The sequence below is a fragment of the Rhineura floridana genome, chromosome 1 (assembly GCF_030035675.1).
Source record: "Rhineura floridana isolate rRhiFlo1 chromosome 1, rRhiFlo1.hap2, whole genome shotgun sequence".
NCBI lineage: Eukaryota > Metazoa > Chordata > Lepidosauria > Squamata > Rhineuridae > Rhineura > Rhineura floridana.
Window position 1 is genome coordinate 95,132,577 of NC_084480.1, and position 12,290 is coordinate 95,144,866.

At 42.2% G+C, this 12,290-nt stretch overlaps 1 protein-coding gene across 2 annotated transcripts in view; it reads left to right on the plus strand.

The window, feature by feature from the left end:
* The window catches only part of LOC133384715 (fructose-1,6-bisphosphatase isozyme 2), a 29,863-nt gene that overhangs the window by 12,657 nt on the left and 4,916 nt on the right, over positions 1-12,290 (plus strand). Inside the window, exon 5 of one of the 2 annotated variants that reach the window (XM_061626533.1) lies at positions 3,568-3,705. The exons of the other annotated variant lie outside the window; for it this stretch is intronic. Coding sequence (XP_061482517.1) covers positions 3,568-3,705 — 138 coding nt within the window. The remainder of the gene's footprint in view (positions 1-3,567; positions 3,706-12,290) is intronic. 2 annotated transcript variants of the gene reach the window in all.

Here is a 12,290-nt window from a genome sequence, read left to right on the forward strand (position 1 = left end):
TATTGTTCCATTCCTATCTCTCTGATAGGCACCAGCGGGTGGCATTGGGAGATGAGGCTTCAGACCCTTGGCCTCTCAACTGTGGTGTGCCACAGGGTTCTATCCTCTCTCCCATGCTATTCAACATCTATATAAAGCCGCTGGGGGGCATCATCAGGAGATTTGGGCTGCAGTGCCACCAATATGCAGATGACACTCAGATCTATCTCTCATTTAAGTCCTCACCAGAGATGGCTGTGGTTACCATTTCCAAGTGCCTGGAGGCCGTAAGTGAATGGATGGGAGGAAACAGGCTGAAGCTGAACCCCGACAAGACCGAGGTACTGCTTGTGGGAGATAGGAGGAAGTTGGGTGATTTTGACCTGGTGTTGAATGGGGTAAGATTGCCCCTGAAGGACCAGATTCGCAGCCTCGGTGTTGTTCTTGATTCCCAGCTGTCCATGGAGGCTCAGGTTGTGGCGGTGAGCCGGGCAGCTTGGTATCAATTACATTTGATACAAAGGCTGCAACCCTACCTCCCTGTCCATCTGCTCCCACGGGTGGTACATGCCCTGGTCTCCTCTCGCTTAGACTATTGTAATGCGCTCTACGTGGGGCTACCCTTGAAGACGGTCCGGAAATTACAGCTGGTACAGAACGCGGCGGCACGTCTGATCAAGAACAGCCGCTGCCGAGACCATATCACTCCAGTACTTAAAGATCTGCACTGGCTACCAGTTGTTTACCGGGCCCAATTCAAGGTGTTGGTTTTAACCTTTAAAGCCCTACACGGTTTTGGTCCAGTTTATCTAAAGGAACGCCTTCAGCATCACCAGATAGGCTGCCAAACGAGATCAGCCTCCCAAGACCTTCTCTCGGTCCCACCAGTCAAAACAGCTAAGCTGGTGCGGACCAGAGAGAGGGCATTTTCAATTGTGGCCCCCGCCCTCTGGAACTCTCTGCCTTATGATCTCCGCCATGCCCCCTCCCTGACAGGCTTCCGCCGAGAACTGAAAACATGGTTTTTTAGGCAGGCATTCGAGACCTCTGTCTAATTTAGTTTAAATTTTTGTATGATGGGGGTAGGTTTGGATTGAGTATACTTATTGTTGTTTTGTATTATATGTTATATTTTACTCTAGGTTATATTTTAGTCTATGTACGCCGCCTAGAGTGGCCGTTAATTCGGCCAGATAGGCGGCCTAGAAATAAAATTTTATTATTATTATTATTATTATTATTATTATTATTATTATTATTATCATTATCATTATTATCATTATCATCATCATCATGATATCACCATAGTAGGAGTATGACCCCTGATTAGCTAGCAAGAAGAACAAGGAAATTATGCAGCCAGCAAGAAAAAAGAATTGGGGGGAAATGGTGTTCAAGTTGCAGCTGATGGATGCTTCAAACAAGCTGCAAAAAGTAATGGAAAAGGTGAAGGGGGGTGGGAGTGAGGTGACATTTGATCGCCTATTAAAGCCCCCTTTTTCCACAGCAAAACAATGTTAACGTTAAAAACTGAGACAGAGTTTTCTTTTCAAGTGCACGTTGCATAGGACTGAATTATTCTCCAGTTTTCACATGATACTGCTAGAGCAGGGGTTTCCAAACTGTGGTCCGTGGACCACTGGTAGTCCATAAGCTTCATTTAGGTGGTCTGCGGCATGTTCATAAAAATACCGTTAACACATACAGTATCTAGCACAGTGCATTACAATTCCTAGTACAGGCAGAAAAATCATAAAGCAGTCCACCAAGACCTTCGGCAATTTTCAAGTGGTCTGTAGCAAAAAAAGTTTGGGAACCACTGTGCTAGAGCCATAGAAATATATTTTGCCCCTCTACACAAATCCTGTTTGAGCTCTTTCTTGCATGGTGCCTCCTGCTTATTCTGGAGAGGAATGTGTGTGCTTAATTTGTCTGATTTGTCTAGCAGCCTATTGCAATTTTAGCTTGGGGGTTTAGCATAATCCAGACATGAAAGCACTGCAAACAGAGAAATCTGCAAAAGGCAGGTGCCTTTCCTCCTGTACCAAGACCATGCATCCTACTTTGCATTCTCTCACTATATTGTTCATACTTAACCCTAGGCAATTCACCCAGACTATTGTGATGATTGGATACATACATACTGTATTCAATTTATTTCCCAACCTCCATGAGGATGCACCTCAAGAGGTAAATGCTGTCAACAGTAGCCTTAATCATCATTACCTAGGAAGTAATCACCACCTATTTTTCTCAGAAATAAACTAGCCACTGTGGCAAGAGTGCACTGTTCTTTGTACATAGCACCTTCGAAGGAAAGACCTTGGCCACTGTAGTTTGCAGATGAATTTGAGTATGCAAGCAGATGGAGATAGGAGCATAGGAAGCTGCCTTATACCAGACCATTGGTCCATCCATCTCAGTACTGTCTACATAAGCCTTTCCCAACATTTGCTGGACTACAATTCTCATCAGTCCTGACCGTTGGCCATCTTTGGGGCTGATGGGAGTTATAGTTCAGCAACATCTTGGGACCCAAAAGTTGGGAAAGGCTTGCCTACACTGACTGGCAGTGGCTCTCCAGGGTTTCAGACAGGCCCTACCTGGAGATGCCAAGGATTTAACCTGGGACTTTCTGCATGGAAAACAAATGCTTCACCACTGAACTATCTGCCTTCCTCAATATGCATGCAGAGTGGGGGGTGGGGAACCTGAGGTCCAAGAGTCAAATGCAGCCTCCAGGCCTTTGGAACTCTTCTCAGACCACCACACCCCCTCTACCCAGTCCACACTCCTCACCAGCCCTGCTCTGCACCCCTGGGTGGGTATTGTCTTGAAAATTGTGATAATGCTTCTTGCTTGCCTGGATGGAGAATGGAGTGGGGTGTGTGGGGTGTGTGTGTGTGTGTGTGTGTGTGTAAATCTCTGACTTTTGCAGGAATGAACAAAGGCATTGCCCACTTTTGCCTTTAACTCCACCCCCCACTGGTATGCCATCCCAAAAGGTTGACTATGAGTGAATCTGGCTGTTGGACTGAAAAACTATCTCCACCTCGATGTGTGTGTGTGTATATATGTGGGATGAAACCCCAGTTCAGCCATTATCTTTCTTGCAATACATCACTGACTTTCTGCACATTCATTTGTTGTTCATCCATTTCCCTTGAAGTTGTATTTCTTTTGTGAGGCATTCCTGGATACATGGCTACAAAGCCATCCTAAGTTAGGCTGAGGAATTGGTGATAGTCCAGAATGATTGGCTGATGGGAGCTAATAACAGAATATGTTTTCTGGATTGCTGGGGTACAAGGGATGCTAAGTCTTTGGGAAAACATTGGCAGATTCTCTGCATGCCATAGGAGTGCCTGTTTGATTCCACTATGCTGTTTGTATACTTAAAACAAATATTACAAATGTACTGTAAGTCTCCTGGACTCTCTTGTCGAAAGGTAACTAATATTGCAATCCCGTGCATGTTTACTTGGAAGTGTGTTCAGTGGATCTTGTACCCTGGCAGTACCTGGATTAATAGTATACGAACAAGCTTCAGAATGCCAAAGTTTGTGATATCTTTATACTGTTCTGCAGGCTCTTGGTGAGTTCATTTTGGTGGAAAAGGATGTTAAAATCAAGAAGAAAGGGAAAATATACAGCCTTAATGAGGGGTATGCCAGGTACTTTGATCCTGCCGTGACAGAGTATTTACAAAAGAAGAAGTTTCCTGAGGTAATATACCATTTGATTGTCGCTCTATCGCAGGTGTTACTACTATTTGTTAAACTAACCCAATCTTGCCATCATTATACATAAAGTAGAATATTTATGATGTACATACAATGGGATACATTTTTGCTTCTAATGACATGGAAATCCTACACCATAATTTTTGTTACAATCACATACTTTAGCACAAGGCAATAGTTAACAGCAAGATAGATACACATACAATATTATGTTTTTCTATTGTTATCTCAGCAATGGAATAGAACATCAATTAAAAAATGCATCTAACATAGACCAATGGAGGACGAGCTATTAAAAAGATACACAGTGCATATAGTACAGTTACAAAATTCACACAGGAGATTAATAACATCCTGAAAAAGGTAAGTTTCCTATTGAAACTTCCTACTGAGTAAAACGCAAACTCCACTTTTTCAGTAGGCCATATGCTGTCTGAAGTCAGTGCTGCTCAAGCTCAAACCGTTGTCACAGTGATATGGAGCCCTGACAATATATAGAAGCAGCATTTTGGTGACTATCACACAATATTCAATGTTTCAAAGCAGCTATCATATGGTTAAAGCTATGTTTTTTGACCCACCAGGGTCATATTAGATGGTACATTAAACAGCTACAGAGATCAGGAAGACCAAGAATGTGAGTGTGGCATGTGAGGGAGGTTTGATCCTTTCCCCCTGCACACAAGACCCACTCAAAATTACCTTGCCCCAGTTGCTATTTTCCTCCAGAGGGAATGTGCCACTGGCACCAATAGAAGCTTAGGGGTGAGGAATTTTCACCAGGAAATTATGGGGGGGAGAGGTGCACCCCCTTTTTCTGTGGTTGCAGTCCTGATTTAGATTCCCCATGGGTGTTATTTTTAAAGCAAAGAGGCATTAAATGCACATATGCCTTCAACATACCCTATTTGGCCCTCAGCATGGTCTGCTGGTGATTTGTTGCTATACCTCTCTATACCTACCCCAGGCACTTTTCCGGGTTCCCTTGCCATTTCCCTCTATGTAACCTGGGTTGTTACCTTCCCCTAACCTTGGGAGTCAGGTAGCTTAAGCACCAAACCACAGAAGTGATGATAGAATCAGGTAGTACATGGCATTTCACTTATGCCTGGTGCTATTTGATTGCGTATATTAAATTGCAAAGTCAGAGTCTTGAAATGTGAACATGCAAAAGTGCACTCATTGTGCAGGTGGAATAGCCATATACACTGTTAGACTTGATTTGAACATGCATAGCTCAGCATATGGAAAATAAGTGTAGCACTTTATGCACTTGGAGTTCCTGTCTGTCCCAGAGGACACAATCTCTTCCCTTATCTTTCATTGAGACTAAATGCATTTTAACTAAATACTGGGAACAGCCTAGATGACAGCAAGAGGGGTCAGAACATCAGTCTTTTTGGTATGGGGAAACTGGAAGATTCTTGCCACATAAGAAGTCTCCATCAGGAGTCCATGGTTCACACTCAGATCTACTTTAAATATAAGGGACCAAAAGTCCATGTTTTTTATTTGTAGATGCCAGCATTCTTAAAATGTGTCTACAAATGAGGACCCATGACAACATGTGGTGGATAGGGGGCAGGCCAGGAATAAGGCTTTTGCTCTAGACAAAAACATTCCCAACTAAAGGTGGTTTCGCTTAGCTGCAGCTGGGAAGGGCAGCAAGACAGTTGCAGCCTCCAAGCTGATGAAAATACCAGTAATCAGCAAGTGTTGTCAAGGGGCAGATCTGGTGAGACCTGATGTTTATGGGCCAGCCTCTCTCAACAGATTCCAGAGGGTTTCCTGTGTTCCTAAATAAACACAGTTTAAAAAAACAGGTAGAAAACAATTCCAGTTTCTACTAAGCAGCATTTCTTTAGTGTCAAGTGTCAGTGGTACGCTGGTTGCTCTAACAAACGCTGACATGATATCTAATTTGTCTCATCAAAAATAATTCAAGATCTGTAGTAGAAAAACATCCTGCCAGCACTCTAATGGGCAATTGGTTCAATACTGAAACAATAACATCCTTCCAGCTCTTCACATCTGTATTTTCTTTGGAATACTCTAAATTAAATATGGATATAACCTGATTCACCTGTTGTGAAATAACATATTGTGGTAAAGCTATATGTAACAATTTCTTAAGCGTGTCACACTGAATATTTTTATTTCTTAATGTGTTTGTTTGTTACAGTTCTAAACTGGCTTTCATCCAAATGGACCCCAGGATGGTTAACAAGACAGTAATAAAACACAATTAAAATATTCACTAATAGGCAAAAAACCTTGCAGTTTAGGAATGTACTTATAGCCCACAGATATTTTTAACAAACTTTAAAAAGCAGGGAAATTGGGCAGCTATAGTAAATGTACCAGGAGAGCAGGAGACCTGGCCTCTTCTCTGAGATATTGGACTGCCCTACAAATTGATCAAAATGCAAACACCATTTGGGTTGGTCTTTCACAGTCCAATCCACTTGCTGTGTAGCTTGGAAGAATTTGGTAACCTGTGCTTTTTAATCCGGGAGGTAAGAAATGAGATCCTGTGCAAGCTTGCTAAGAATGGATTGATTATTTGCATGCTTATTGAGTTCAGTGGGATTTACTCCCCTGAAATCATGCTTAGGATAGGTGAAATTGACCACAGGGGATGGGCCGGAGGAAGGGGAGGAAGGGCGGAGGGGCGGGGAGGGAGGGGAGAAGGACAGGTTTGATCATTTGCGTGTTTATTGAGTTCAATGGGATTTAACACATGTTAAAATGTTTTATTCTACAGCAGGCACATGTAGCCTCCCAGTAGAGCTTGGAAAAGTTACTTTTTTGAACTACAACTCCCATCAGCTCAATCCAGTGGCCATGCTGGCTAGGGCTGATGGGAGTTGTACTTCAAAAAAGTAACTTTTCCAAGCGCTGCCTCCCACCCAAATTTAAACCAAAGCTGTCCCTGGCCATATCCCCACCACACCTTTATTTCACTTTGGACAGTCATGGCTTCTCTCAAAGAATCCTGGGAAGTGTAGTTAGTGAAGGGTGCTGAGAGTTGCTAGGAGACTCCTTGTTCCCCTCACAGTGCTTCAATCAGAGCGGCTGACTGTTAAACCACTTTGGCCAGTGGAGCTCTGTCAGGGGAACAGGAGTCTCCTCTCAGTACCCTTCACAAACTACACTTCCCAGGATTCTCTGAGGGAAGCCATGACTGTCCCATGTAAAATCAAAGTCTGGTGTGGGTGTGGCCCCCTGATTAGGCAAGCCAAGCAGCTGTGAGTCTGGCTTTTAGAACACTGACAGTTGGTTCTTACTGAGCATGCCCGACATTATCATTAAGTTCGAGCCAAAATTTCTTAAATTAATTAAAAATCAACCAGACTTTTTTTTTTAACTTTTACACTGCAGAAGATGAAGGTCAGCGTATGGGGCAAGGTCAGTAACAGGATTACAGGTACTCTGTGACCACGGCTGATTTTTAATGAATTTCAACAAATTATGAGAACTCTGAGAGAAAAAAGTCCAAAAGGGCTCTGCGTTTTTCCCCTCTGTCTTTAGACTTTGAACTCTCGATTCTTTCTGACTGTTTTGTGTATCGCCGTGAAAATTGAGAGGGTTGTTAAGCAAGCGTTTGAATTCAGAACTGTAAGTTTTGTAAGGTTTTGTTTTGAAATGAGCTTATGGGAAGCATCAGAATGGCATGGGGGTATTTTCAATTTAACATTGCAGAATGTGAAAAATCCACGCTGGCTATAGTATACAGCCACTCTTGTGGCTGTATAATAACATAAAAACAACTATTAAAACAACACTGCAGAGTGCAACAGCAGATACAGAGCAGAACTTGAAATGGCTAGAATTCTCATATAGGATTGCCAGTTTGAGCAACCCAATCTTAAGCATGTTTACACAGAATTAAGTCTCACTTTATTTCATAGGGCTTACTCCAAGTTAAGTGTACATAGGATTGCTGCCTTTGGGACAGTTCAGATGTAATGCTAAGGCATAGTTTAGTGTTTTGTGCATGAGCCATTATGAGGTTTGGGCTTGTGCACTCCCCCTTTCTCTCTTTTAGAGGAAGACAGAGGAGATCTTAATTTTGAACGAACCAGAGTTCATGTCCAATCTTGAGGATCTCTGGCTTGCCCAAGTTTAGATTTACTGGGTAACTCTGGTTAGTTTAAAACTATAAGTAATTCCTTCTAATCTCTCTATCTGATATGCCCCAGAGGAGGAGCAAAAAGAGCCAGGAAACACATGAGTCAGAGGCTAATAGTGGCTTATGCACAAATCTCTTAAACCATAGTTTAGCTTTACATCTGGACTAGTCTTTAGGGTTCCAAGACCATGACTTGCAATTGCCATGATAAATTTGGTGTTCTTTTTATTCTGATCTGAGCATATTCCTTTAAAGAACTCCTCTGGCCATGTTTTCAAAATTCCTTCCTTCTTGTCCAGAAAGTTTCTTTTTAATAGTGAGATCATAATGATTTTATTCCTAGCTTGATGGATTGAGGTAAAATTAGCCTTATGCAAACTGTATAAGCACACTTTAGATTGGGCAGGTTATTATATGTGCTATAATGCATTACAGTAATATATGTAGTTTCTTGGAAACAAAAATGGGTTTGATTTTATGGAAACTTGAGCTGCTTGGCACAGGTTTTAGAAAGTCAGCAAGCAAGTAGAATACTGGCACCTCTGCTTTTTTTTTTGGTAAACTCTGTATACACTTGTCACAGCATCAGCAAAAAACATGACATTTAAAACCATCTGCTTATGCAATTAGTAACAAGCAAACAAAAAGAGAGAGTATAAAACATCACTACATCAAGCCATCTGTGTTTCAAAGACAGAATCATGAGACAATGGAATCCAATGATAGTTCACTTGTGTTCTGCGACTTGCTCCCATGAGTTTCTGTTCAACTAGCACAACTGATATTCTAACTCAATAACACCAGTAGAAGTGAACACACCTATTCAAAACAGTTTGAGATGATGTTATGTAGACTCTGAGCTATGTCAAGAAGCATTTGTTGGAAATACTACAAAACTAAAACTAAAATGTCTACCTCTCTATGCCCTCCCCAAAAGACTGCACTGAAAATCAAAATTACACATGTGCAGCTCTCTCCATCATTTCATTACAAAGTTATCCTAGAACCTAACCCGGGAACCCAGGTGGAACCCAGGTTTGGTTAACCCAGGATGGTTAAAAAGACAGTAATAAAACACAATTAAAATATTCACCAATAGGCAAAAAACCTTGCGGTTTAAGAACGTACCTATAGCCAACAGATATTTTTATCAAACTTTAAAAAGCAGGGAAATTGGGCAGCTATAGTGAATGCACTAGGGGAGCAGGAGACCTGACCTCCTCTCTGAGATATTGTACTGCCCTACAAATTTGTCAAAATGCAAATACAATTTGGGTTGGTCTTTCACAGTCCAATCCACTTCCTGTGTAGCTTGGAAGAATTTTCATGCTTGAAAATGAAATGGACTGCCTTCAAGTTGATTCTGACTTATGGCAACTCTATGTATAGGGTTTTCTTGGTAAGCAGTATTCAGAGGTGGTTTACCATTGCCTTAATCTGAGGCTGAGAAGGTCACCCAGTGAGCTTCATGGCTATGTGGGGATTCAAACCCTAGTCTCCCAGGTCATAGTCCTAAAATATGTAAAACTGACCATGGGGGAGGGGAAGGGGGAGGAGGGGGAAGGAGGAGATTGGAAGGGGTTGGGGGAGGGGGGAAGAAAGGGGAAGGGGCAAGAGTGAGGGGATAGGAGGGAGGAGCAGGGGAGAGCACATTTGATAATTTGCATGCTTTATGAGTTGTGGGATTTACCCCTGTGCAATCATGCTTAGGATAGGTGAAACTGATGCAGGGGAGGGGCAGGGAGGGGAGGAGAAGGGAAGAAGGGGGAGGGGAGGACATTGGGTAGGTGGGCACTGGGCAGAGGGAAAGCCCCTTTCCTTTCCAAAAGGAAAACATTGTGAATAGTATCATTGTTTTTCAGCATTTTTATTCTACAGCAGGGACATGCAGCCTCCTACCCAAATTTAAACCAGAGCTGTCCCTGGCCACATCCACTCCAGACCTTTATTTCACTTTGGACAGTCATGTCTTCTCCCAAAGAATCCTGGGAAGTGTAGTTAGTGAAAGGTGCTGAGAGTTGCTAGGAGATCCCTGTTCCCCTCACAGTGCTTCAATCAGAGTGGCTGACTGTTAAATCACTCTGGCCACTGGAGCTCTGTCAGGGGAATAAGGGTCTCTTCTCAGCCCCCTTCACAAACTACACTTCCCAGGATTCTTTGGGAGAAGCCATGACTGTCTAAAGTGAAATCAAGGTTTGGCATGGGTGTGGTCCCCTGAGTATCCAAGCCAAGCAGCTGTGAGTCTGGCTTTTAGAACACTGACAGTTGGTTCTTACTGAGCATGCCCAGTAAATTTTTGAAATTAATTAAAAATCAGCCAGGCATTTTTTTAAGTTTTAAACTGCAGAAGATGAAGGTCAGAGTATTGGGCAAGGTCAGTAATAGGATTACAGGTACTCTATGACACATGACTGATTTTTTAATTAATTTCAACAAATTATGAGAACTCTGACAGAAAAAAGTCCCAAAGGGGTCTGTTTTTCCCCTCTCTGTTTGTACACTTTGAACTCTCGATTCTCTCTGACTATTTTGTGTATCGTCATGAAACTTAGAGGGTTGTTATGCAAGTGTTTCTGAGCTCAGGACTATAAGTTTTGTAAGGTTTTGTTTTGAAATGAGATTATGGGAAGCATCAGAATAGGATGGGGAGTATTTTCAATTTAACATTGGGGAATGTGAAAAATCCATGCTGACTGTAGAATACAGTCACTCTCATGGCTTTATAATCCTAATTGCTCCATTATAATCAAGGTTCCTGTGGACAGCGCTCAGATGCTAGGTTTTAGTTAGAGCTTCAGACAGCTAAACATCACTGTAAAAATCCTGTTCCAATTATTCAGTGGGGCTGACACCAGGCAAAATTATGAAACTGAGATTTAAAAAAAATCATGCCACACAAATGAGTTTTCCATCTTCCCTGTGTCAAATTTTATGGGGAAAATTACACACTTTAGCTTGAGCAACTAATATGTACTCAAAACTAGTGAGTTGGGAAGTCATTGACTCCCAAGTGATTCACTGCTTGAGAGTCAGTGACTTGAGTTTCAAAAATCTTTAAATGCCTGGCTGCTTTTTTTTTCTTATTGTGAGAGTTTCCTATTTTTTCCCAGTTGTAAAAGTTGTTCCCAGTTGCTGCTGGGGGGGGGGGACTTTCCTATGCCAGAACAGCCATTAAAGGAAATGAAACTTTATAAGATGGCATTAGAGGCCCCAATATCTCAAAACCAGCCTTAAAACCTTTTGTAACAGCTGCCTGGCTGGACCCACATTGCGGTGTCAACTTCTAAGAGACTGGAATGTTGAGAATATATGAAGGGAAATGAAACATACAGCTATGCTGCTCACTGCAGGATTGTTTCTTCTGATTTATGTGGCTGGTACTTCCTCAGGATGCAGGTGCCCAGCAACAGAGCATAATGAAGATAATGCACAGAAGAGAAGGCTGGCAAGAAAAATCTGCCTGAGCATCATGCTGAGAACAAGTTATTCTCTTCGTTTTAAACAAGGGAGGATTGGATGGAACCAACAAGCATTCTCAAGTTGCAGAGTCCATCCCACAAAATGTGGGTAGATGACTCTCATTAGGAGCACTTAGGAAATGTTAAATGGACACCTTTGATAGAGTGGAGAGACACATAGACTAATGTTCTTCCAAGATTCCAGGCAGAAGCAAACAAGTTATTACCACCAATTACAATAATTCACATCGTCAGCTTTTTCAGGAAAGGAAAATTGAATAATTCCAAGCTTGTCAGACAGTATCAATCCCCTTTGACATCTGAAAGGGAAATCTATGAGATGTTAACTTGCTGCTGTGAATGTGGCTTGGTGTATGACCAACAATAAAAAGGAGAAGTTAAGATTTCAGTGAGGGTTTACCAAGGCAATGTGATCATTCTGCCAGAGGAAAATGACACCATCTATGTAGATCTTTTCTGAATCCTTTTCAACTTCAGACATCTTTTTAAAATGGTGGCCCAAACTACACAGTACAAGGAACACACAGCTACTATTTTCCTGGTGACATCACACCATCACATGCAAAAATGCACCTTCTCCACATCATTGGCTGCTGGTGCTGGTGAATTCTGATCATGTTGATTCCAGTGTGCTCTTGGCCAGTATTTCTGCAGTTCAGTTTGGGCCTAACATTAGTCCGAATAAAAGCTGCCTCATGCAGATGATTTTAGGTGTCATAAAAGGGCACCAATTAGTTAGTTATTATTACAGCATTTGTACTACCAGTAAGGGGAAGAGGTGTTGTGGGATTTTCTGCCTCAGGTGCCAACTTACCATCCTTGGATGCTATCCCTGGTGTGGGGAGATGCCCCCATTTGCTGCTGTCCCAGGCAGCAAAATGTCTTGAGCTGACCTTTTTACTCAGCAGTCCGCCCCAATGACTCTTATGTTGCTTACTCCCAAGTAAGTGTCAATTG